This window comes from Stigmatopora argus, chromosome 17 (assembly GCF_051989625.1).
Source record: "Stigmatopora argus isolate UIUO_Sarg chromosome 17, RoL_Sarg_1.0, whole genome shotgun sequence".
NCBI classification, from domain to species: domain Eukaryota; kingdom Metazoa; phylum Chordata; class Actinopteri; order Syngnathiformes; family Syngnathidae; genus Stigmatopora; species Stigmatopora argus.
In genome coordinates this window covers 5655176-5682658 of record NC_135403.1, presented here as the reverse complement: position 1 = coordinate 5682658, position 27483 = coordinate 5655176, and the positions used below count along the sequence as shown (strand labels likewise).

Below are 27483 nucleotides of genomic sequence, written 5' to 3'. Positions count from 1 at the left end.
GATGCACTGTACATATGCAGATACATTTGCAGGTTGATTTTATTAGCAATCACCAAGGAGAAACAGAAAAGCCTTAAACCGGATGGACGAGAGTTTATGTTGCTTGATGTATAGGATGGATGAATGTTGTCATGGCAACCAGCCCCTGTTCTCCCTTTGCAGCACTTTTTCCAGGTCCCCCTTGTTTTGGAGACTGGTGAAGAGCAGCTCTAGCATCCTGATGACAGGCTGCACCTCCACACCAACCATTTCCTCAATACGATTCTGTCGCTTTCCAAATCGCCCGATGGGTCTCACGCCACGGCCGACATACCAGAAGGGGTCTATCTCCGGACCTGGACAACAAAAAGGTGCTTCAATTATTTTTTTTTAAAATGTTTTCATTAATTACAAATATTGCTTTCCTTTTTTAACTTAAGTTTAGTTCTGCACTAACTTGTTAAATACATCAGAATTTCATTTAACGGTTATGAAACAAGGACGTGACCAATGTTCCCTCTAAGCTGCGCGCGTGCGCAATTGCGCACTACTCTCGTATTCTTCGCGCAGCAGCAATCATATGGAGCGCAGTAAATAAAATCCAAACTTTTTTTTCACCCCTTTCCCCATGATGGCGCCGTTTACGCGGCAGCCAGTGGCAGTAGCTCTGTCCACTTATGTTTTTTGTGTTTTACAGCCCTTCTATCAAGCAGTGAAATCGGGTGAGAACTGTCTAAATCTACTGTGTGTGGTTGTGTGTGTGTGCGTGTCTGTGTGTTTCATTAATCATTACATTTTACTATTACTAAATCATTTATGTGTAGTAGACATGCATCTGCTTATGGCAAGTGTGATGCTGGTGTGTGCCCATAGCGAGCAATGATGATGTTGCTCACAGTGGTACTCAGTGTGCTCAGGGAGGTTGTCTTTCTGCCCAGACAAACAAAAAATTAGAGGGAACATTGGACGCGACGTATAAGTAATCCAGTCCAGTCAAGTTAAACTTACTTCTGTTGTCCACATTGTGCATAATGTGGAAGTCATGCTCCACTGTGGTGCTGTGTGCACTGCTTAGACTGCAGGAGGTGAGAAGGAGGATGAGGAAAAGAGCAAGTGATGCAGGTAGCCTGCTTCTCGCCTGAACATCGATCACTTTCCCGGTCAACATGCTGAAGAGTCAGTTGAAGGCACTGCAAGAAGGCAAGCGAAGGTCACCTTTTTATGCAACTCACATAGGAAAAGCTCTAGTGACTAAATCATGAAGTCCTCGACACTTGTTGCCACACAATTCAGATGCAACGTATTGCCACACATTTGTTTTGATTCCGAGTACTCTTATCATATAAAAGTGAATCCAAATGTTAGATTGTTTTATCTCTTGTGAAAATTACACCTGAAGCAAATATTTCAATGAAAAAGTTGACTTTAAACTTAAATTAGTACCATAATCCCATCATTATTTTTCTGATCCTGCAAAAACAGCACCATATTTTTCAAGGTACGCATTAGAAGAGTGCTAAAAGCAACAGATATTTTTTACATTTTCGAACCCTTCATTTTACAAAAATAGGGATTTTATTTATACATTTTTAATGGCTGCTTTCCGATAATAAAAAAATAAATAATAACTGGATATTTCTCAAGCATTGTGGAATAATAAAAAGAATAAAATATTTTTCAAGGTACGCATTAGAAGAGTGCTAAAAGCAACAGATATTTTTAACATTTTCGAATCCTTCATTTTACAAAAATAGGGATTTTATTTATACATTTTTAATAGCTGCTTTCCGATAATAATAAAAAAATAATAATTGGATATTTCTCAAGAATTGTGGAATAATAAAAAGAATAAAATAAGCATGACAGTTGTATTATCTTAAAATCTGTTGAATGAAGGCTTATATTTAATATTGAATAAAACTAACATGAAATATGATACAAAAGAATAAGTTGTTAAACAGCTAATTTGCTAATAAATGATTTAAAAATACTTAATTCAAAAGAGCAATAAATGAAACAAGCTTACCCTGAACTTTGGTAAAAGGCTGGGGTCAACTTGCGAGGTCTGTAGTTGTTAGAACTACGCAGGTGTCCAGCATCTTATATATCTGCTTCTCATGTGCCTGTGGGATGATGAATAAACACACACATGCACCCACCACACACACAGAGGACACATCCCCCCACCCCTTTGCCCTTACCTTCCCACTCCTGCAAGTCTTTGCAAATGGACATGTTCTTTTTCAGTCGTCCTGCCGTCCGTCACGCAGCAGAGGCATCCATCAGCAAGTTGATGACGTGAAGATACAACTTTAAATTAGTCAACCAAGGGAAACCCAGCATCTCAAGTACGTTTCTGTCACACAGTGATCCACAACTGTGGTGGGCGTCTTTTTCATGGCGCGTTCATCAATCGTTTAGATTGCCAGGAGAAAGGCAGGACACAATCAGTTATAGAATGAATGCCTATTTTATGATCTTAATGGCTAATGAATGGAGGGTAATCATAAATCAATGATTAAAAACATCTTTTTCAAATTGCCCTTATGGTCAAACATCCTATTTTATACATGTTTTGAGCCTTGCGATATATTTTTCCCTTTTTAAAATGGATGTGTCATATCAGAAAAATACAAATTTAGGACAAATTATATTAGAATTTTTTTAATTTGTTTTCACAAGGCTCAGAGTTGAAAGAATTTGAATTTGCTGTCAATTATTTAGTGGGTGGGGCTTTTACGGGCTCACATGAAGGCCTGAAACAATCATTGTGGCTCTTAGAAACGGACCAAACAAAGTTATGGTCATATATGAATGTGTAATTTTTTTCTAACTTCTGAATTATTAACATTTATCATCCTACAGAAACCAAAAAATAATTCAAATTGAAGACATTTATTCTCCTGAGCCTGAATACTGGACGTCAGATTTGCCTCTTGAAAAACAATGTGTCATCAGCGCCTGATTGAATGACTACACCTTTGAATAGCACCAAAGATGTGACCTGTGGAAGTCACAGTATGGGATGGATCATGGGAAAAGGAATGACTGCTTCAGTGAGAGATTCATTTATCACATCTTTTTTTTAAGTCTGCAAACAGTCTAGTTCGGAAATTGTGAATTGAATTGTCATGTCCAGTACATGAGAATCTTCCCACAATAGCATCAAGCCATTGAGAAATGTACTATTGATTGAGAAAACCTTAGTAACTGACTCACAACTTGGCGAAGCAAACACGCTGTGCTCTGAGTCATTCCTTGTACCTGCTACAGTATTTTTGGTAAATTGGCTCATAATTTTTACCTGAAACATGGCGTGGGCTTGTTGACCATGTTTGGATCATCCTCTTAACTGAACAAAAATGTTTAAATTAAGTGGTCAATATGGACGTACCTTAATTTTAAAGTATTCACTTAGTCACCTAAAAAATTACATCCCATAACAGTCCTCTTAATATGTTCTACGTCACATGTGTCAAAGTGGCGGCCCGGGGGCCAAATCTGGCCCGCCGCATCATTTTGTGTGGCCCGGGAAAGTAAATCATGAGTGCCGACTTTCTGTTTTAGGATCAAATTAAAATGAAGAGTATAGATGTATATTAAATTTCCTGATTTCCCCCTTTTAAATCATTAATTGTAATTTTTTAATCAATTTTTTCAGTGTTTTTAGTTCAAAAATCATTTTGTAAAATCTAAAAATATATATAAAAAAGCTAAAATAAACATTGTTTTAGATCTATAAAAAAACTGAATATTCAGGGCTTTTAATACAGTTCTTTTAATCCATTCATAAAATAAATAAATCTAAATATATCTAAAATGGTCCGGCCCACGTGAAATCAAGTTGACGTTATAGCGGCCCGCGAACCAACCCGAGTCTGACACCCCTGTTCTAAGTCATCACAAGGGTTCCAAATTTCTATTGTATATGGTTGACAAATTACCTTCTAAACCTACATTCAATCATTTTTTCCCGTCCTGCTTATCCTCACGAGGCTCTGGGGTGTGCTGGAGCCTATCCCATCGAACTATTCATTTAGTATATTGTCATCATTGTATATCTGTCAACACAATTGTCATTTTTGAACTATCCGAGACAGAAGGAGTGTTTCTGAATCTTTTTCTCAGTCTTCATTAGTACAGTACAGAATTGTATCCTTTTAAAATGTATACTACGCACTAGTCTCTGAATTTTGACAAGGAACTAATGTCATCTTAAACCCATGTCACTGCTGCCCCAGGAGCCGAGGTGAGTAGGTGCAACTGGTTGATTCAAGGTGATTTCGTGGTGAGAAAGAAAGGCGATACTGCCAATTAACCGCCATGAAATGAAACGCGAAGCCCTGTTGCGTCTGCCTGAAGTTTCCAAAGCTATCCTTTGTAAAGTGGTAACTCATACACCTCTTTGTTATCGGAATTTTTGGTATATCCTGTGAGTTTACTGCAGTGTCGCCAAATACTGATTGGGATCCAAACATTTTCCAGATCATCTTTTTGGAGTTACGAATGTCTTTATCTGTCCACTTCGGACACTATCTTCTTGTTGATGATCATCAACTGCCCTGTTCCTACCCTGTCCAGCATCTACGAATCCCGGTGCCTTAGTCAGGTGAGTGAACCACCAAAGTGGTCTCCAAGCAGGGGTCTCCAAGCTATTCCAGAAAGGGCCACAGTGGGTGCGGGTTTTCGTTCCAACCTGTAAGAGGAAACCTTTCCACCAATCTGGTATCTTCGAAGTGAAATCAGTGGATTGCAGTCAGGTGCTTCTTGTTTCACCAGAAACCTCATTGGTTAAACTGTTTGTGTTGGATCAGTTGGAACAAAAACCTGCACCCACAGCGGCCCTCGAGGACCGGTTTGCAGACCCCTGCAACTATACCATCAGCCAGCCATCCCCCAAACATGACCTTCAAAAATCATACTAAGAGTTTCTGCCTATGAGACAGAGATTCAGAACTCTTTTGTTTTTAGCTTGCACCCATATTTTCACCGCTTATTTGAAAAGATATTTCATCTATTTAGAAGAAAATTATCAAAATGACCAGCATCTTGGAAGTATAAAACCAATGATTTTTTTGTCCCATATTTGCTGCCCCTGTGTGGTGGATTTTTGTTTTGGAGTTTTGTTTTATAAATGCAATGAAAAAATAGTCAACACTTTCCAATAATGTTGAGGTAAAGTGCAGCCACTTCATGGTGTAGTGGTTCTGTTACCTGCCTGCCATGTGGGCAGTTGTGGTTCGAATCCCAGTTGGGAATTATTTTTCCCTTAAATAAAATAAACCTTGTGTAGTCAAGACTTTCCAATAATGACAAATAAAGTGTGGCCACTTCATGGTGTAGAGGTTCGTTCACCTGACTGCCGTGTGGGCAGGCAGGGTTCGAATCTCGGTGGACGATGAACCATTTTGCCATTAAAAAGTCATTCAGTCTTTCCTTAAATAAAAGCACCAAATGACCATGTATAGGCGGGCCGCCTCATGGTGTTGTGGGTCAGTCATCTGCCTGCCATGCGGGAGGCGAGGGTTCACGTCCCGGTGAAAACCAGCAGGCTGCATCTTCGGCTGACCAGAAATAAATTGTTTTGCTGAAAAAAATGACTTAACTACATAGTGTAGTGATCAGTCTAACAAGAATGGGATTCGAACCCCAGCCTCCCACAAGGCAGTCAGGTGAGTGAACCTCTATGCCATGAATTGGCCACACTTTACTTTGTCATTATTGGAAGGTCTTGACTACAAATATATAGAAAAAACTAAAGGAAAATGTTTCCCAACTGGGATTCATCAACCAAAAAGTATTTACAGCTCCCCCACTGACTAATGCACGCTATGATGAAAACAATGTATTTTTTTTGAGTATGAAAGCCCAATCAACACGTATATTTACAGCCCCGCCCCACCCACTGACTAATGCATGTTATTAAGAAAACAATTTATTTTTTTAAGTATTAAAGTCCAACCAAAAAGCATTTACAGCCCCCCACACACAGACACACACTGACTAATGCACGTTATTATGAAAACAATTTATATTTTTGTGTGTCTATTTTTAATAGGCGTGGCCGAGGTTACAGTTCAAATTGCCGACGTCAAACCCCAAAATGGCTGATGAGCCGGGAGGCAAGACGGGCGTGCACTGCAGAGCAGCTCCAAAGTGACGATTTGCCGAAGAAAGCCTGACAAACTTCTCACAGGACGATGCAGTACATTCGGTACGTTGTCATTTGGGGATTTCGAAGCCCCAGTTCTCGTCTTAAGAGTGATAAGAGCATGATTCGTTGACGTGATGTAGCCCCATGTGTGTGCAGACAGCAAAATGTTTGCAAACAAATTGGCTACATTGCGTTACCGATCGCTCTTTGTTTAAAAATAAATCATTCCTATGTGTGTTTCAGTCCCTCAACGAGCACAGACTGCTGGGAAACATCAAGAATGTGGCCAAAACGACCAGAAAGGGGCATCTTGTCGACGCCATAACAAAGTGAGTCATTTTTAAATAGTTCCGATTTTCTCTATCCGTGTAATATTTAAACGTCAACGTTCAGTATTCAAGGCAATTGGCTCGTTTTTAATCATGGTACATTCAAATTTTGAATGAAAACACTAACTAGCTTGGTCTTTTTTTAATAGCAAAAACCTGTGGATAAGTCACCCACACAAATGCCATTAGTGCAGGCGTCGGGAACCTTTTGACGAAGTGACCCACAAACAATTCATATTTTCCAATGTTATTCCTGGTGAGACATACTACAAATTTAAAAGTCAAAATTCATGTAAACTAGTGCCTTTTCAATATTTTTTTGTAATTTCACCACATTTAAAGTGGAAAAATGATTTTTTAAAAGATTCTTATACTGTTGCTAATCAATGAGAGGATGCATTCCAGAAGAGTCTACTACAAAAAAAATGTAGATTAAAGCAGTTCTAGATGTAATATCTCAGTTCTGTCACCAGCAATTTCCATATTTTAGCTCACCGGTTAGCAAAGAGCCAGATGCACCCATCAAAAGAGCCACATGTGGCTCCCTACCCCTGCATTAGTGGATGTGTAAGGAATAAACAGTAATCCCTTGATTATCGCGGTTAATGTAGACCAGTCATGGCTGTGATAAATGAAAAACCGTAAAGTAGGGTCATCCCAATTGAATTTTAAAAAGACTATAGTGGCAAGTGAAGGAGTAGCTTCCACATCTTTCTGAACTTACAAAAAAAATCTGCCATGTAGTGGAACTGTGCACTTAAATAAATTATATACTTTTACCCCCTTAAAAACCTCAGGGCTTGGACCTTTTCATTTTTAGTTTTAAATGTGGTTTTGACAAAACCTAAGTGAGACATTTATTCAACAATAGTGCAGGTGTCATTTTTTAAGAATGAATGGATTTGAAATGATTGACTGAAACTCGAGGCAGAAGTAGGATTCATGTTATTTATTATTTTAATGTAATTTGTACCTTGCTTTTCAGATTCCATAGCCGTTGACACCAACTCTGGTCCTTGAGGGCCCCTGTCCAGTATGTTTTCCATATTTCCCACCACATCAAGATCCTGATTATTTGTTCTAGGAAAACATGGAAAATAGACTGGATAGGGGCCCTCAAAGACTCGGATCATTTTTGAGTCTCTGCAGCAGACAAAAAGAAAACCTGACCATCAGAGGAGTATGTCTAATATTGCCTTTTGCAGTGTCCAAATAATGGGTACCCTTTTGATGTTTTATAGAAAAGCTAAATGGGAGGGTTTTTTTGTAACTTAATCTATTGTGCCGTGACCCCTTTTTTTGTTTTCCAGAATTCCATCCAAGGTGGACAAGGTTTCCTGCCTATGTACAGATAGGCTGACGCAACCCCTCATTTCTAGGTGCTGGGTGTTACGCAAGAACCTATCTCCAAACTTTTTCAAAATAAAAGGTAAGACCTTGCGAATGTTTTTCACTTAACTTTGTGTATTGACCCCTTTTTTGTTTTCCAGAATTCCACCCAAGGGGGACAAGGTTTCCTGCCTATGTACAGATAGGCTGACGCAACCCCTCATTTCTAGGTGCTGGGTGTTACGCCAGAACCTATCTCCAAACTTTTTCAAAATAAAAGGTAAGACATTCCTTGCGACTGTTTTTTTACTTAGTGTATTGACCCCTTTTTTTATTTTCAGAAATTCACCCGGTGCCCAGGGGAGTGTCTTTGTCCATTTGAAAATGGATGAAGGCAAACCTGATTTTTCAAAATGCTGGAGGGCCTGGGCGAACCAATCTATGAAGTTTTTCAAAATAAAAGCTCTTGCAAAGTATATTTGTCTTTTATTAACAGGAAAACATTTTAACTTTTGCCATCATATTGAAGTGTTGATTGGTTTGGCCAGTCTTTTCTCCACCTGCAGATGAAGACAACATGGTTATAGATTAAATAAAAAAAAAACACTTGGAAAATTAAAAACACTTAGAAAAAAAATGGGTGTGTAAACAGAAGAAAATATTAGAAATAAAACCTGGGGGCCTAAACACTCAGATAATATTAGGAAGGAAAAACAAATGGAATAACATCTGGGGGAATAAATGCTTAGAAAATAAAATTAGGAAAAAAAAAACAGGGGGAAATAAACACTTAGGAAATAAACCTGGGGGAATAAACACTTAGAAGAAAATATTAGAAATAAAACCTGGGGGCCTAAACACTCAGATAATAAAATTAGGAAGGAAAAATAAATGGAATAACATCTGGGGGAATAAACATTTAGAAGAAAATATTAGAAATAATATCTGGGGGATTAAACACAGATAATTAAACTAGGAAGGAAAAATAAATGGAATAACATCTGGGGGAATAAACACTTAGAAAATCAAATTAGGTAGAAAAAACAGGGGGAATAAACACTTAGAAGAAAATATTAGAAATAATATCTGGGGGACTAAACACTCATAATAAAATTAGGAAGGAAAAATAAATGGAATAACATCTGGGGGAATAAACACTTAGAAAATCAAATTAGATAGAAAAAATGGGGAATAAACACTTATAAAATTAGAAAAATAATCTGGGGAAATAAACTCATTAATTAGAAAAATAAACAGAAGAAAATATAAATACAATCTGGGGGACTAAACACAGAAAATAAAATTAGGAAGAAAAAGTGTGGGAATAAACACTTATAAAATTAGAAAAATAATCTGGGGGAATAATCACTTAAAAGAAATTATAAATAAAATCTGGGGGAATAAACACAGAAAATAAAATTAGGAAGAAAAAACTGGGGGAATAAACACTTAAAATTCCTGCTCCAACATTAAATGAAATCCTTCTTACCTTAATGATCTAGTCAACGAGCGTTGGAAATGAATGGCCAGTGAAACACCACCATGATGATTTAGGCTTTTATTTAATTTGGATTTTCAGAAGTACAGAGACACCATATGATGCAAGAGAGACATCTTCAAGTGGAAGATCTCTCAGGCCTGTTGCGTGCAAAAAAAAAAGCAAAAGTTAACATATATAGAGCCTGGAGATTCAACAGATAGGCTTAGTTGGTTTTTTTTGGGAAGTAGTTTTATCTTTATGCTAAACAGGGAAAACTTGATTTAACCAAGGTATTTGGGGGTTGCCAAACAATTATGGGATGGAGAAATCTTACAAGAAATGTAATAAACGATCAAGATAAAGAATGAAAATTAGTTAGCGAGTGCCAAGTGTTATTTTTCCTTTTCCAGACAAGGCGATTAAATATACAGACGTAAACAGCTAGAACAAGGGTGTCAAACTCGGGTTGGTTCGCGGGTCGCAATATCGTCAACTTGAGTTCACGTGGGCCGGACCATTTTTGAAATAATTTTGATATTTTTTTCTATTTAAATTGGATACAAAAAAACTGCATCAAAAGCCCTAAATATTCAGTTTTTATAGATCTAAAAAAATATTTGTTTGAGCTTTTTTTTTCTTCATGAGGGAAAATATCTTATAATAATTTGTTTTTCATTTCAAAAGGAAACAAAATATTTTTGGGACTATGTTCAATATTAGAGTGGAAAACAGATTTTTCTAAATATATTTATTTTTAGATTTTACTAAATGCTTTTTGAACTAAAAACACAAAAAGGAAAAAAAATGATTAAAAATTTACAATTATTGATTTAAAAAGGGGAAAATTAGGAAATATAATATACATGTATAATTTTCATTTGAATTTGATCCTAACAGAAAGTCGGCACTCATGATTTACTTTCTCGGGCCGCACAAAATGACGCGGCGGGCCATATTTGGCCCCCGGGCCACCGCTTTGACACCAGTAATAGTTTTGTATACGGGGATTAAATATACAGACTGACGTTAACAGCTAGGAGAAAGTTGGCTTAACAGTTTTGTATAAGTGATTTTTTTGTAAAAGCAGAACGGGTGTTTAGCACTCGCAAAGAAAACTATCATTACACAAAACAACAGCCATGCCTCTGGATGTCATTCTAGAGTGAGCATTTACCCAGCAAACTGTCGGTTGATGTCTCGGCGTTGTTTGATTAAATTTAAAGTCTTGGTACACGACTCAATAATGGAGAGAAAACGGACAACATACTTTTTAAGTCAAATCGTGACGCTAACGCTAAAGCTAACTAGTAACATTCGGCACACAGCCGGTGGGGAAAAGAAGCCCACATTTAAATTGTCGACGGTGTGTTAAACTTGGCATTAAACTAAGAGATTTGTTGGCGTTTTGGGATCAATTGATTGCTGAAAAATCTCCCGATAGCGTGATAAAAAACGCATTTATGACAGTGAATTGCTCTACTCCTTACCTTGTTGGCGTGCTAGTCGACCGTCAGCGTAGGAATGGCGTTCCAAAAGGAACGGTCACTGCGCATGCGCTTAATTAACTCAGCTGCGTCACGTCCTCCCAACTCAATGTCTGTTTTGAAGATGACGTCTTCATGCTATAAAGCAGCATTGAATTGAATTGAATTAGATTGAATGCTTTTATTGTCATTATACAGGTATAATGAGATTTAAAGATTTCACCACATAGAGCACAAATAACAACAGACAAATAAATAATCAATAAATAAGAAACGAATAAATAAGTAGTTGAAGTGAGGTCAGTAGAGTGAAGGATGAGTTCCATGGGTTTTTTTGACGTTCAGCGCTGAGTCTATGGACGCAACAACAAACAACCAGACACAGAAAATCAATATATATAGCAGTGGCGGTCCGTGCATTTTCTCGTAGCGCCTTCAGCGAATCAATCCAACCCTCAAAAACTATTTTATGGCTATAAAACCTCAACTGCAGCTACAGCTGCGACACATAAAAAATAATCAATAAATCAATGCACAAAAATTGGGTAAAATCCACTTCCTAGCAGCATTTAATGATTAAATACAAATACTGGAGCTTTTCAGACATTACAACCGGGCCAGGGGGTGATTTTCCCGGGAAATGACAGCGATGAACGTCAATGGCCAAACGGCAAACATTGCCCGAAAATGGGGTAAAATCCACTTCCTAGCAGCATTTAGTGATTAAATACAAACACTGGATCTTAAATACAAACACTGGAGCTTTTCAAATATCAGAACCGGGCCCACAATTGAAATATTATTTAGGAATATAGCCATATTTTACTCACCAAAAATCATTTTTAACTGTACACAATATTCATCCTCCTTTCTTTCTCCCTTCTTTTCGATCGCCATCAAAGCTAATGCCGAAAGTCGAGCCTTCCTGTCGTATTTCTGGCATAGTCCGTCTTGAAAATGGCTTTAAATCAACACAACAATATATTTGTTTGTGCAGCTAGCTCCAGAAACAGTTTGTCAAGTCAAGTATGGAGAAGATATGTCTGCCCTCTTCCAGGCCAACAGGGGGCAGAAAAGAAAACCCAAATCAAAGTCACCTCACCTCATTTCCTGCCTGAGATCATAAGGCATGAGCCAGGATATAAAAATTCAGAGTCCAGCCTTGAAAGGAGACTGGCAAGAAGGGAGCAAGGAATACCCTTCAGACCCGATCACATGCAACTGGTAGGATAAAAAATAAGTACCACCTAGATGCCAGCTGATTGATGCTTAATTTGTTTCTCACAACCATAAGTTGCATTCTTTGTATTTTCCCTTAACTTGGATTACTCTTATGACCAATCTCTGTAAAGTGAATATTTGTGTTTGATTTACTCAATCAGTTAATGTACCCATTCACTTCCACTCTATCATTTGAACGCTCTTCTGCTTTTCTGTAGTAAATTCAAGATGTTATTAGTAAACTCAAGAGCAACACTTTGATCACCATAGTAACTTGAAACTTGAATGATGTCACATGCATTCTTCTTCCCCCCTTCTTTAAGGTTTTCAACCTAATCACTTCCTATCACCATAAACTTCAATAAAATTGTAAACTGGAAGGATTTGAGTTGTTCCTGCGGTGAAAAGATCGGGGCCCCTTTTCAAGTTTGGGGCAAAATTTGAAGAAAGTAAGTAAGGAAGAAAGTAGAGATAACTTGACAGTAGCTAATCATATTTGGTGAAAGCGATGATGTATCCCTACACCTGCGAGAAGGCCTTGGTGTCACCAAATTGAATTCTGATTGGTTAAAGCAACAGTCTTATCGACGCTTGATTAATGCAGTAGAGCCTGCAGAATATATTGTGAAGGCCTTGAGGCAGATTTCTGACCCTGACAAAAAAGAGTGGCTGAAATGTGATTGGTTAAATGCTTCAATATGAAAACACACATCTGGAAGCAGTGCAACCCGGGGGAAAAGCAATGAAAGGAAGCTAACAGACAATTTGGAATTATTTAATAAGTGTTCATGGACAAAATATAATTAACATCAGTCTGTGATTCAGATATTTCTTAGGCCAGCAGAGAAGCTCTTGAAGGCCCTGATGGCACACCACTGCACCACTGCTATATATTTATATTTATATATATAAATGTATGTATATACATACACATATACGTATATATACATATATCTATACACATATACACATATACATATATATATACACATACATATATATATATATACATATACATATACATATATATACATACATACATATATATACACATACAAACATATATATATACACATATACATACATATATACACATATACATACATATATACACATATACATATTTACATGTGTATATATGTAGTTCCACACCACACCGATAGAGAGCAGTATTCACATCTGACCTTGTCCCGCAACCGCATGTAAACAAGCCGAAGAAGACAAAGCAGAAGTAGAACATGACCGTCGAATCGAAACAAGCTTCACCTGAGAAATTGTTTCATAGTTTTTAATGCCTTCAACGAGGATTCACAAGCCATTTTTTCCCCAAAAGGAGCTACAGTTAATAGCAAGGAAAGATATCATCGGGAGGTTGAGGAACTGACATTTGACAGCCCACGCACACAAATCCACTGTTGGCGTTCAGGTGTTTGTCTGGAAGAGCTGATTAATTCTTGAAGCAACAACATTTGAAGTGGGGATAAAACCGGATCCTCGTTCTGTTGGTCTCTCTTTTCTAAATGTGTCCCTTGACACGATGTCACTGAGTTTGGGCGGTCGTACCGCCGCCAGTGTCGTGAAGGATCGGCGCGCGTCTCCTCCGCATGTCGAATATAATGGAGCTTCACGACCAGGACCTAGCTGTCAAACCGTCCTCATGTCGGTTCGGGTGTCGTTGTGCCACTCGGGTATTAGACCGCTTCGTCTTCCCGAAGCTGGCAACGAGTCGCTTCGCCTGCAGCTCAGTATGGACCCGGGAAAGTCCGGGGAATTCCGTCTGTTGCTCCAAGATTGTAACGAGAACGGGAGATGCGTGGTGAGTTTGCGGCCAGGAATAAAAGTGGCTTAAATGCAATGCTCGGATGGCTCGGGGTCTAAAATTCAATGTCAACACTGAAGTCAAATCCCCTGCCAGTGTCTGAAGTCAAATTCCACCATTGTTATTTAATTTAAATACTCCATTTAAATGTGTTTTGATGAGCCCCTATTAGGTTCACTTACAACTGGCTGAACCTCATTGTTTAGAAAAAACATCACTGTTGTTATTTAGTTACGTAAAGCTGAAGGTAGTTCTTGTACTATTTTTTTTTTCTGGCACAGAGGGAGTAATTCTGTCCCTCATCTCTTTCTGATCCGCATTATCCTCACTAGGGTCACGGGGGGGTGCTGGACCCTTTCTCAGATAACTTTGGGTCAGCCAATCGCAGGGCACAAGGAGACAAACCACCATTCACGCTCACACTCATATCTAGGGGCAATTTAGAGTGTCCAATCAGCCTAACATGCATGTCTTTGGACTGTGGGAGGAAACCAGAGTACCCAGAGAAAACCCACTCAGGGGAGAACATGCAAACTCCACACAGGTGGACCGACCTGGATTTGAACCCAGGTCCCCCACTGTGAGTCCGACGCGCTAACCACTCCGCCGCCCCTGAGAACAATTGCTAAACTTAATATGATAAGGAGGTATTGGATGTCTGTTCTCCTTAAGTAAAGCTTTGGCTATCTAATTAATTTAAGTATATAACTTCTTCTTTAATACTCAACTCTTGTTTACTCTCTTTCTCCAGAATATCGCCGAGTATGACTTGAGATCTATGAGTTATGAGGTCAAAACACCAAAATGCCATCAGCTGAGTCTGGCAGTGCCCCCGCGTGAGTGCATCAGTTTCAACTTTCGCTGTGAACAGGAGGCTCAGCAGTGGGCTACGGTAATGACATCATCGCTGGCAGAAGCACACAAAGGTCAGTGATCCTCTGTTTTATACAGTGATGACTTGCATTGGAATGTTTTATGTATTTTGTCACATTTCAAAGCGTTTTCCTTTGGCTTTCTTCCCTCGAAGTGCCAAACTGTGGTCCTCAAGGGCCCCTATTCAGTGTGTTTTCCATGTCTCCCTCCCCCAAATCATCAGGATCGTTATCAAGCTTCTGGACAGATTGTTGACGAGTTGATCATTCAATTCAGGTTGGGTAGAGGAGGTAGATATGGAAAACAGACTAGAAAAGGGCCCTCAAGAACTCCTTGTACACTCCATTTATTGTCCACTTGGGACAACATGTGCAAATCATGTGCTTTTATGGATTTTTTTTTATTTTAAGCATTAGGTGACCACCACCAAGGAAAGTTGACACTTGTTTGGTGGTTGTATGTCGAAATCATTTCCACTTATATTAATGGTTTCAGTAAATTATCAACCCGTTGTAATCAGATACTTTCCAATTAAGTTATTCCTTTTAACCTCTTACGACCTGGCATCCGCATGTGTGGATATCACATTTTTGGTTGTCACAAGACTACATGTTAAATTTTGGAGGGCTTGGCGTTCACTTATGATGTGGACATCATTTTTCTCAGAAACTACATCATATAAAAAGAGAATTCTTTGTTTTTACACTCATCAGGTCCCAATTAGCCTAAATATCAAGCATAAAATCAAAATGCATGCGTTTGGGTCTTAGGAGGTTCAATTATATTTTTTTTCCTATTTGGTCCTAATATCTTATGTCTTTAAAGAAGGAAAATGTGTTTTCTATTAAAAGATGTCCGGCAACTTAACATTTTTTTTTGTCCTCACTTTTTTTCCTCTCAGTGGCAGCTGCAAAAGATAATGAAGAATGCCAAAGCGTCTCATCTTTGTCACGGTTAGGTGTGTACAGAAGATTTTAAATCATGTCTCTGAATATTCAAATTCATTCTGGTAATTTCACTCTCAGGGCTTTGAATTCGATGCCTATGCAATCTTATCTCATATTTCATCTACCACATAGCTCCAGAAAGTGTAACTGATCACCACTTTATTATTCATGCGGTCACTTGCTCATTGGGTTTTAAAATAGCTTCCTGCCCTTCTCATACTTCTCTCTCTGTTTTTATCTTAAGTTGTGCCTGTGTTTCTTTCTGTTTGAATGTGTGTACGTTGAATTCTACAGAAGATGCATGCATCGAACTAAGCCAAGCCATCGAAGCTGGCGATATAAAGTCGGCCTCCATGTTCGCTGCCAAGCTCTCCGAACAAAACGCTGTGCTGAAGATTCAGCCCTCTGTGCGACAATCTGAAAACACTGAAATCAAGTAGGTTGCTTGTTCACAGAAATAGTTGGGATTTTTCTATGGACCAATGACAAAATAGCAGGACAGCACCTTTTAAAACTACGACAACGCACTCGTAAACGGAACAAACACATTTAAATTAACTTGGATTAATATATACAGACACACTCAAACAAATGTTTAATGTAACTTTACACAAAACTGAATTCTAATTTTGTTTTAATCTTTTTTTTTTTTTTTTAACCTTTGTTCTGGGCGAGTTAGCTGTTTGCCACGCCTCCACCCTCACGTTCGCTATCGATGGGCTGTTTGCTGTTCTACTACGTATTCCCTTCAAAATATTCCGAAAATGATGCACACAAATGTCCTCACAATAGGATAACGCACGACCACTTGCCAACGAGAAGTAGTGTTGTAATATAAGCGATCGCTCCGCCTCTCATAAGAACATCAGTGGCTCGCAACTTTGTAATATCTCTGGTCGCAACCGCTTTGAACGGTGCCTATGAGAGAGAGTTGCGACCAGAAATATTACAAAGAGGGAATTGCGAGCCAGTGCCGCTGATGTTCTTATGAGCAGCGAACGAGAAGTAATATACTCCTTGTATTAGATAATAATAACAGGAAATGCAACAGCTGAGCTTACCCACGTATTGATTTGGGGTAATGAAGTTTTATTCTGAGAAAGAGTGCCATTGGCTATCGGCGTTGTGTGCACGAGTATACTTCATTACCCAGAAAGCCCTTTTTTCCCCCGCGCATGCGCGTTGTGCGTTTCCTGGTCGAAACTCGTCTGAATAATTTGTTCGGTGCTCTAGATATTGTCATACACGAAAGAGATGCGGCAAAAAAGATACAATGATAAACAGCCTCTCATGTCACTGCCACCTTGCTTGGTCGCATCTCGAAATTTTAATTGTATCGCGAGCGAATTATTCGATCGAAATTTTCGTCGTACCACGAGCATGTCGTATGACGAACTGTCGTATCACGAGGTACGACTGTAGTTGTCAAACTAAAGCCATAGCAAAAGTATTGATAAAAAGCTGTCATAGAGGAAAATGTACTTTGATGACGTTGACGAGCTGTCATACATTGACAAATTCGGGCAGTAGCTCATGGTTTTATTGATGATATTTGAGTTATCTTTATCTCCATGTTAATCTGAATGTGCTTGTTCAGAGCTTAATAGCTTGTTTGCCAAGGTGTGACTGATAAAACAGCTGGCAGGCAGCCATAATTACTATGAACACAAAGGAGCAGGAAAAGCGAGTCTCAGATGTTTATACGTCACACCAATGATGTCAGATTTCTGGAATTTGTCTTTCACAAAATTGACCTCACCCTGAAGGAATTACTTCTGAAAAAATCTGGCAATTTTTCATCAACTTGAACTTTAACTACATTTACAACATACCTTTCAAAAATAACAGGAAAGAGGAGGAAAAAGTTGGCCTTAGCTGCAAATGAGGGGGATTTTTATAAAGAGAAAGGTTGAAACTTGTGTCTAAATGCATTAGATTAGATAACTTTATTCATTCCGGGAAATTCCACTGTCACAGTAGCAAGAGGGTGAGAATACAGACACAGGAAAATACATTTTAGACATAAATGAATAGGTAATAAGTACGTTAATAAATAAATAAAAATATATATTACTGGTGTACATAGTGTGTATGAGTATTGACCAGATTGGTTGGTAGAGTTCCTCTAACGTCCCCTTTTATCTCATAACAGTTTGACAGTTGTAGTCGAGGATTCTTCTTCATCATGTTGCATTACCATGAAAGTTTCTCCTGCAATGACTACTGGAGCTTTGAAACAGCAGGTTTGTCCTTTTTCTCTTTTTCTTGGTCATGTTTTTGAGTTTTCAAGCTTTTTCTTTACTTGGAACTGCTCTATGTCCAATACTTCAGATGTTCCTCGAGTATGGCTTTCATCCTTTGCTGCAGCGTTGGGTGATTGGCCAGTGCTTGTGCACTAGTCAGCGCTCGCTGGCCTCCTACGGCATCCACCAGGATGGCGATACAGCATTTGTGTACCTCTTGTCAGCACGCCACACTCACCTGACCCGCCAACTCCTCCAGCAGGACCAGGAGAGCGCGCTCCTCTCCAGTTCCCTTCCATGTGCACCTTCACTTTCTCAGCATTCTCATGAAAATGCATCCCATGTAGAAAGACTTTATAGCACCTTGCCACCTCGATTAAATAGCGGCGATGCAGGTGAGTAAAAACAATGATTTTTGGATGGGTCATGACTGCAATTCGGGTGGATTGACGTTTGCCATTTTTGTCTACAAAGGGTCCCAGAGAAGAAACCTTGCTGAGCAAACACATGTCGATAATCATGTGGAATTGCCTGAACTAAATTCAGAATCAAGCCCCTCTCCTCCGGTAAGACCCTAGAAAGATGAAAATTCCAATTCCAAAGAAATTAGTAGTAGTGTTGTGTAAAATGTACCTTAAGTAAGAATCTATTGAGCTTTTGGGTCATAGTTCTATGGGCAATGCTAACAAAAACCTATTGCCACAATGGAAATTCATAAGGGATACTTTGAAGGCACTTTAAATGGTAGAATGTCTTCTGATTCCTCTTAAGAATTACTAGTATGGTTGTGATTGGTTGATTTGGAACACCGCCTTTTTATTTTTTTAATTTCACTTTCTGAACCGCTTTATCCTCATTAGGGTCGCGGGGGTGCTGGAACCTATCCCAGCTGACTTCGGGCCAGAGGCAGGGGACACCCTGAATTGGTGGCCAGCCAATCACAGGGCACGAGGAGATGGACAACCGTTCACTCTCACACTCATAACTAGGGGCAATTTAGAGTGTCCAATCAGCCTACCATGCATGTTTTTGGGATGTGGGAGGATACCGGAGTACCCGGAGAAAACCCACGCAGGCCTGGGGAGAACATGGAAACTCCACAGGGGAGGAGCTACCTACGATCAACCTCAAGCCGCCGGCCCGCGGAACGCAGCCTGTTTCCTGTTAAAACAGAAGTGCACACTTGCCCAACCACATTCTAAGTTGCTTGTTTTTGTCACCCCTATTATTTTTTTAATTCTTTTGTACTGATGGGTAACATTGATTAATTAATTTGCAGCTTTACTGGTTAAGCTCCTGGGCTGAATGGATTATTTTAGGCTTTGTCCGCAAGTAGCAGTATTGCCTGCTCTATCAAAGTAAAAAAATATATATATACGTCTAGAGCGCCTCGTTTGGAGGGAAAATATCATACCGCATAAGTGCTGTTTTATGCATATTTCAAAAGTGTGCCTTGTTTAACCAGTTATATGCCTTTTCAGTTCAGCATAATGCGTGCCAACCGGTATTTTAGTGGTTAATCTCTTGCACCGGTGTGGCAAAAGGGAAAGTTTTCTCTTGGGTTTGAGTCCCATTGTTAATTGGAAATTGCAAGGATGCCTTTTGCATTTAATGAGAACTATAACTTTAATTTATGACAACTTTATTGTGTGCTCATCATAGTAGTAACATAGAGATTCTGCCATGGCTATTATCTTCTCTATAGTCTCTGACATTTTGTGTGTAGCTTCGCTGACAGCAGTCAAAATGCGATATAACAGTGTCATCATCATAATTGAAAATTTTGACAAACATTTCAACAAAGTAAAGCATTGACAAATTTTCAGAGAGAGGTAATACAGCATTGGAGACATGCCTAGGATGTGGAACGTCAAAAATAATAGAACCGTCATTCACATCGTGGTTTGTTTGTGTTCTCGGATATCTGGGTTTAGAAAATAAGTAAGAAAAAATGCACTTTGACTAGAAGTGGCATCCATACCCCCCAAGTTTGAACGCCCTGTCTCTGGATGTAAAGACAGCTTGCATATTTGATATTATAAGAACATGTTTTGTCGTAGGCAGCCAAGTTTGAATAAAAATGAATCTGTTTTTAATTTCTTTTTTAAATTAACATATGATGCATCAGACGCAGAATTTGCATATATTCACTTTGATCGGGGGGTTTGAAAACGTAATTTTTTATGGCCCAAAATGTTCATTTGCGTGTGGATGATAGGCAAAACCGTAGAAAGTTATTTTTGTCAAATAACCTGCTACCTGTGAACCCGGCCTTAGTCTCTTTTTTTTTTTACACTCAAAAATACTGGCACTTCCATCAGATTAATCCAATGTATAATATTGTCTTGTTCCCTTAGCATACAAGGGGAGTTTTTTTTAAAGATGCATCTCAGGGAATGCTACAAAAACACTTACCGTATTTTCACGACTATAAGGCGCACTGCATTATAAGGCGCACCCTCAATGAATGACACATTTTAATTTTTTTTCCATATATAAAGCATACTGGATTATAAGGCGCCCTGTCTATTTTGGAGAAAATTTAAGACTTTTAAGTGCGCCTTAGAGTCGTGAAAATACGGTCCATATTTGAGAGGGCTGGCCTCAATTTGAAGGAAAATTAACAGCTAAAAATTATGAATGAAACGAGCCTTGTATTCCCACAGGGTTGGTCTTGTCCTTCTTGCACTTACATCAACAAACCAACGCGGCCCGGCTGCGAGATCTGTGGTTCAAATCGGCCCGAGTCTTACATTGTTCCGGGTGAATACCAGCCAGATTCATTGGAACTCAGACGGCTCCAGGAGGAGAAGGAAGCTATAAGAAAGTACCAACAGGTAGGAGCACATTCCTTATGTGAGGATATAACACCACACCACCACAAAATGAAACGCCAGGGAATTGTGAAAATAGAAGTATCAACGTTGCAAGGTCTACTCTTGCATATTTGGCGACAAAAATACATGATCAGCAAAAAGTAGTGAGGCGGCAAACTTCCGGCTGACTCTCTTCTCTTCTGTCCCGTTTTCTTGAAGGAGAAGAAGAGAAGAGAGGAGCAGCGGAGTATGGACACTCAAAACAACATACTACTCAATAACCTGGACCAGGTTCACTAAAAAATGCACAGGGACTAAAAGTGGTGGCTAACATTTATTCGGGATGTCAGATTGGGGGTTTATACATTAAACGATTAAAAAATCTTGAACATTTTCTATGACAATATTGGTGCGGGATTTGGAGATTTTTTTTTCCTCAATCGTAAATGACATTTGAAGGTGTGTTTTTGGGCATTAGAAATGAGATTTCTTATTTTTATATATACTAAAACTTAAATTAAGGACAACATTAGATGGCGTTTGAATGATTTTAAAGTTTTCATCACTGAATCACATAGTTTTGAACAGAATGCATTGGTAGAAATGAGTACACAAACATGAAACTGGAAATAAAGAGAACATTAAATTGCAGAAAGTGGACAGCCATTTTTATTTCTCTCTGAGATGTATCTGTTGCAGCCAGTGTCCTTAGAAGAAAGTCAGGCCTGTTAACCCAAACTTAGAAGTAGTAAGGAATACTACGATATTCAATGGAATGGACTCACAATTTTCAAGATAATGCAAGGCTGTTGTATTTTGTGAACGAGAAGACAACCCATTCTTGACTTGTTTTTTTTAATTTAGCAGATGCGTGTGCGTCACTCTTGGCATGATGTTGTTACATCTTATTTTGGTCCTTTATCAGATTTTGCCACCGAAACCTTTTGTGTTCAGCACATCTATCAAATTTTTGCTACCACTGGGTTTTTTGGTTTTTTTTTTAACACAAATCTAATTCCATAGATTTGCTATTTCCCCCATATTAGACTGCTATTCTTGTGAACCTTACTGGCTCTTTGCTAACATAAATGCCTCGTATTTTAATAAAGCATGGGTGAATTTTTTTAATAAATGTAACATGTTAATTATAATAGTTAAAGTTGGTCTCCAAATTTGGTTTTATGATTAGGAACCATATAACCTACTATCGTGGGTGTTCGCTTGGTTTATTATTGTTGTCTATTTGACGGACTTCAAAAAATACGTAATGAAGCTTGTAAGCTTGTGCGTATGTCTAAGTTGTTATTATATATATATATATATATTAGACATGTGTACAAGCTTCATCACGTATTTTTTGAAGTCCATCAAATAGACAAGAATAATAAACCAAGCGAACACCCACTATATATATATATATATATATATATATATATATATATATATATATATATATATATATATTAGACATGTGTACAAGCTTCATCACGTATTTTTTGAAGTCCATCAAATAGACAAGAATAATAAACCAAGCGAACACCCACTATATATATATATATATATATATATATATATATATATATATATATATATATATATTAGACATGTGTACAAGCTTCATCACGTATTTTTTGAAGTCCATCAAATAGACAAGAATAATAAACCAAGCGAACACCCACTATATATATATATATATATATATATATATATATATATATATATATATATATATATATATATATATATATATATATTCTTTAAATACCAAGGTCTAAAATTTTTGCCACCAAAAACTCAATCTGAAATGTTAAATCTTCATATAGTCATTAGTAAACTGAATTTGAATAACTATAATGTATCCTCTGTCTGGTAATACATTGAACACAAAACGGTCATAATGGAAAAACATGCATAATGTGCACAAATGTATGTCTGTAATCTATGACAGTAATTTATTCACCTTAACCTGGCTGTCATTGGAAATCCTCATTGTACCAGGCAAAGGAAGAGGAGCGCTTCCAGAATTTTAACCAATTGCTGATGATGGACGTCCAGGACTTGGTCCCCAATCCAGAATCTTTCGACTGCAGGGTCTGCTATATGGAAGTAAAGCCAGGTGATGGCGCTGTACTCAGGGAATGTCTACACTGCTTTTGCAAGTAAGAAATGTGAAATGGGTTTTCATGGAAAATTAAGAGGGGGAGTCTCTATAGACACTGTTTTAAATTACTGTTTTAGCTCATATTTAGATCTTAATTTTGTATTTTTGTTTGTGTCTTTTGTTAGAGACTGCTTACGCTCTGTCATAATGATGAGTGAAGAGCCAGAAGTGTCATGTCCCTACAGAGATGACACTTACGCCTGCACATGCTCCTTACAGGAGAGGGAGATAAAATCTGTGAGTGAAACCAAGAAACGAATCATTTGTCAGAAGTTAAGTGGCGATGGGTGATAAGGGTTTAATAATATAGAGTTGTAAAATTAACCTTAGATCAGGGGTGTCAGACTCGGGTTGGTTCGTGGGCTGCTTTGACAGCAACTTGATTTCACGTGGGCTGGACCATTTTAGATATAATATTTAGATTTTTTTTGTAAATAGATTGAAAGAACTGGATTAAAAGCCCTAAATATTGAGTTTTTTAATAGATCTAAAACAATGTTTATTTTAGCTTCTTTTTTTAATATATATTTTTAGATTTTACAAAATGATTTTTGAACTAAAAACACAGAAAAATTGATTAAAAAAGTACAATTATTGATTTAAAAGGGGGAAATCAGGAAATTTAATATACATTTATACTCTTCATTTTAATTTGATCCTAAAACAGAAAGTCGGCAATCATGATTTACTTTCCCGGGCCATACAAAATGATGCGGTGGGCCAGATTTGGCCCCCAGGCCGCCACTTTGACACACACGTGCCTTAGATCATTCACATGCCGTGATGCCAAATCCAAATTATTTAAAACTATTGAAACACACATTTATTTGAGGGATTTATTTTGGGAAAGCATTAGGGTATTCATGACCTAGCACAGCAAAATAAGTCATAGTGACCATTTTTCATTATGTTCTGCATAAAGGATATGAGTAGTCTCAGTTTACGATTGGTATTAATTTTTTTGCTAGCCTGTTATCGTTTTATGGATATTTAATGAAGAAATAAGACAACAAGTGATTGCTTCTTTAGATTTATGACATCGTAATAAGGTACCTTTAACAAAAGGTGATATTTAAATACTGCAATTTTGATTGCATAACATTGGAACTTGGAATTGATAGGACATGGACGTTTGTGGAACGTTTAATGAGGACATTTTAATTTTAAATCTTTTATTGTCATGGAATCTCTTTGCAACTAATTTTGCCTTATCAGACAACATTTCAGATAAAGAAAACATTAATCTGATTACCAATCAAATCAAAAATTACCCCCCCAAGAATGCAAATTTTACTCTAGTCCAACTTCAATATTTATTTTCCTCTACATTAATTTCACAATGGAGCGAATGCAGCGATTCAAAGTGAGAGTTTCTGTAAGCTGGCTAACTGTGACGTCACATAACTTTTCAACGTTCAACTTTGGTGGTTCCACTGCACTACTGCCTCGTTTAACAGCCCCCTACCCCTACCCCCCTTTTCTAAGTTGGTTTCACCAGAGGACTACCAGCGTTGGCTGCAGCGAAGTCTGTCTGTGGCAGAGTCCCGATGTGAGGGCAGCTATCACTGTGCCGCTGCGGACTGCACGGGCTGGTGCGTGTACGAGGACACCGTCAATGTGTTTCCCTGCCCTGTCTGCACCAAGAAAAACTGCCTCATTTGCAAGGTAATAAATGCCCTAAAAAGCAACAACAAAAAAGTTGGATTACTGGAAAACGAGTCAATGATGTGCGCCATCTAATTTGCACAAAACATTGCCTTTGTCAGGCTATTCATGAGGGAATGAACTGTAAGCAATACCAGGATGATCTTGCAGCTCGCGCCATCAACGACTTCGCTGCACGAAGGACAACACATCTACTTCAGGTCTGTTGAACGCAGTGGCGGTCCGTGCATTTTCTCATAGCGCCTTCAACAAATCAATCCAACCCTCAAAAACTATTTTATGGCTATAAAATCTGTACTGCAGCTACAGCTGCGACACATAAAAAATAATCAATAAATCAATGCACAAAAATGGGACAAAATCCACTTCCTAGCAGCATTTAATGATTAAATACAAATACTGGAGCTTTTCAGACATTACAACCGGGCCAGGGGGGTGATTTTCCCGGGAAAAGACAGCGATGAACGTCAATGGCGTACCGGCAAACATTGCCCAAAAATGGGGTGAAATCCAGCCGAAAAGAGCATTTATTGAGGCAGATTTCTGACCCTGGCAACAAATAATGGCTGAAATGTGATTGGTTAAATGCTTCAATATGAAAACACACATCTGGAAGTAGTGCAACCAGGGGGGAAAGCAATGAAAGGAAGCTAACAGACAATTTGGAATTATTTAATAAGTATTGATGGACAAAATATAATATATGATTCAGTTATTTCTTAGGCCAGCAGAGAAGGCCTTGAAGGCCCTGATGGCCCGCCACTGGTTGAACGTAGAATATTATCAGCATGTATTTAAACATCACAGTAGTTACAGCAGCGTTTCCCAACCACCGGTCCGCGAGCCACGTGGTACCGGTCCATCAAAGAAATCTAAATATTAACATTTTAAACCTCCCGCGCATGAGGCACCACGATGCTCAAGTATGGACATGATAGGCCAATGGCACGCTTCAACTCAGGGTTGCCAGATCACAACACTCCAAACCAATCACTCCGAAAGGTTAACCCCCTCAGTTCGGCAGGAAATTGGCTCAATCTGTCAACAATGCTACATTTGTTAATATTCCGACATTTATTGTCCTTCAGATGAGACGTGCACAAACTCCTATTTCTGACTAGGCCGTTTTTGTGTGTGTTTTTTAAAAGATAGGTGCGGATTACCTCTAAAATTGAGGAACGCTGATTTACTGCAACTCTTATCTTTGTTTCACCAATAGACACTTGTGCAATCTGGGGAGGCGATGCACTGTCCTCAGTGTGGCATAATTGTGCAAAAAAGGGATGGATGTGATTGGCTGCGCTGCACCGTATGTCAAACAGAGATCTGCTGGGTCACTAGAGGACGACGTTGGGGTCCAGAGGTAACTAGCCCTGACCTTCTAAAGGGTATCTATCCACTTGCAAGCGAATGGCAGTGTTAAAAATGGCTTGTACATTTTTGTACTGCACAACCACACTTGTTTATTAGATTTTTTTGATTCTCAGTTGTCACATTTTTTTTTCTTTGTCATCATTGAACCATAACCTTTCAAAGGAAAATACAGTTTCTCCTTCAGAAGACCAATGGTCTGAAAATATTCTCCTTGCAAAGTAATTATACTATTTCTGTACTTTGGTTGCACTCTAAACTGTAAGATTCTCTGTTGATGGTCAATATCTCTGTAATGTGAGTTACGAATTGGGTTTAAAAAAAAGTGATATTTTCTTTGGAAAGGTTGTGACCAAATAAACTACTATCCGTTGATTCTATACTGAATGTTTTTGTAGAGCAATTGAAACTATATTTACGTATATGATTGTTTTCAAGGGTCCTGGTGACACCAGTGGAGGATGCCGCTGCAATGTCAACCATCAAAAATGCCACCCACAATGTCAAAACTGTCACTGAGTTGTTCGAAAGTGCTCTGCTCTGGAAATGGTTGCTAGAAACTACTCAAAGAACAATTTTAGCCAAAAATTGACTCTGAAAGGTAAAGATTCTTGACTCTCATCAGCGAGATAATTTTTTTCTTTTAGCTTCTTACAAGAAATTCCTACTGGTGGTACAACATAATGTCAAAATGTTGACAAAGTAATGACTTGCATGCTGTGCCTTTCAAAAATGATTTTCTCTGCAACAGTAGCCTTTCAGATGTATTTGACCAAGTAATGCAATGCAATACGTTACACCACAGTGGCCTTTTACCTGTGCACAAACTCTCAATCAGGGTGTTAATCCTTGTGCAATGTCGAGTTTTGTCCTTGGAAAAGTTTTTAAGCATGTGTGCATTATGCCATTATCTGATTTTCTGCCCCGTGAATGGAAACTAAGTCTCTCCTTCTGACATGTTTGACTGTAACTCGAGATGAAGAAGCAGAAAAGATAAATGTGGAACTCATTGTGCTCTGGGTGAGTAGCATAATGATTTCATATAAACACACTGGATAAGCTAGTAATTCCCTCCAAAATGTTTTATATATTACATGGATGATGTACGTAACTGTATCGGAGAGTTTTTGAGCCATCTTTTGTTTTAAATGCATGATTTTCACTTGTAAACACTGGGTACTTTCAACAAGTGCTATCCTTATAAAAACAAAAAATAGATACCCCTATACACAGTACAGTACCTCTTGAAACACATGACTCTTGCACTGAAAAGCCATATAAAAATACTGCACTGTCTTAATATGTAATCAAATATCATAGCTGTGTGTCGTCTGTGGTGCCTTGATGCTCATTAAATACCCTTTACTGGAGTTGGACTCCTAACTCGAAAATTATTTGTACAAATTTGTACAAAAGTGTTCCATAAAACAAATGAAATTAGTTGGCGAGGGACATCCTCAATTGGTTGCCAGCCAATCGCATATACTTTTACATTTAAACCTCCTATGCATAAATTATCATTCATTTTCTGAACCGCTTATCCTCACAAGAGTCGCAGGGGGTGCTGGAGCCTATCCCAGCTAATTACAGGCAGGGGACACCCTGAATTGGC

At 38.4% G+C, this 27483-nt stretch overlaps 2 protein-coding genes and 2 long non-coding RNA genes across 6 annotated transcripts; 2 read left to right on the top strand and 2 right to left on the bottom strand.

Annotated features, from left to right (window-relative positions):
• Positions 1 to 25: 25 nt before the first annotated feature.
• Positions 26 to 2101, bottom strand: prlh2 (prolactin releasing hormone 2). The gene is made up of 3 exons (XM_077624070.1): positions 2006 to 2101; positions 988 to 1169; positions 26 to 335 (listed from the first exon to the last, which is right to left on the bottom strand). Exons 2-3 carry the CDS (start codon positions 1145 to 1147, stop codon positions 130 to 132), a joined length of 366 nt encoding a protein of 121 aa, XP_077480196.1. The 5' UTR covers positions 1148 to 1169; positions 2006 to 2101; the 3' UTR covers positions 26 to 129.
• Positions 631 to 8267, top strand: LOC144091594 (uncharacterized). Of its 2 annotated transcripts, XR_013305766.1 has the most exons (9): positions 631 to 701; positions 1055 to 1179; positions 2227 to 2327; positions 4465 to 4588; positions 6038 to 6193; positions 6377 to 6462; positions 7448 to 7891; positions 7953 to 8071; positions 8133 to 8267. It is a non-coding gene; the product is annotated as an uncharacterized LOC144091594 (long non-coding RNA). The 2 variants fall into 2 exon arrangements; XR_013305765.1 differs by lacking the exon at positions 631 to 701 and having other exon boundaries at positions 734 to 1179.
• Positions 8258 to 11757, bottom strand: LOC144091595 (uncharacterized). The gene is made up of 4 exons (XR_013305767.1): positions 11586 to 11757; positions 10759 to 10893; positions 9281 to 9429; positions 8258 to 8351 (listed from the first exon to the last, which is right to left on the bottom strand). It is a non-coding gene; the product is annotated as an uncharacterized LOC144091595 (long non-coding RNA).
• Positions 11758 to 11922: 165 nt separating this feature from the next.
• shrprbck1r (sharpin and rbck1 related) lies at positions 11923 to 27241 on the top strand. 2 transcript variants are annotated; one of them, XM_077624617.1, is made up of 14 exons: positions 11923 to 11979; positions 14547 to 14721; positions 15570 to 15626; positions 15910 to 16051; positions 17768 to 17858; positions 17947 to 18253; positions 18333 to 18424; positions 20525 to 20695; positions 22673 to 22833; positions 22961 to 23072; positions 24321 to 24500; positions 24602 to 24700; positions 25720 to 25863; positions 26310 to 27241. In XM_077624617.1, the coding sequence occupies exons 1-14, from the start codon at positions 11971 to 11973 to the stop codon at positions 26388 to 26390; spliced, it is 1821 nt and encodes a 606-aa protein (XP_077480743.1). In that variant the 5' UTR covers positions 11923 to 11970; the 3' UTR covers positions 26391 to 27241. The 2 variants fall into 2 exon arrangements, with proteins under 2 accessions (XP_077480743.1, XP_077480742.1); XM_077624616.1 differs by lacking the exon at positions 11923 to 11979 and adding an exon at positions 13157 to 13792.
• Positions 27242 to 27483: the final 242 nt, after the last annotated feature.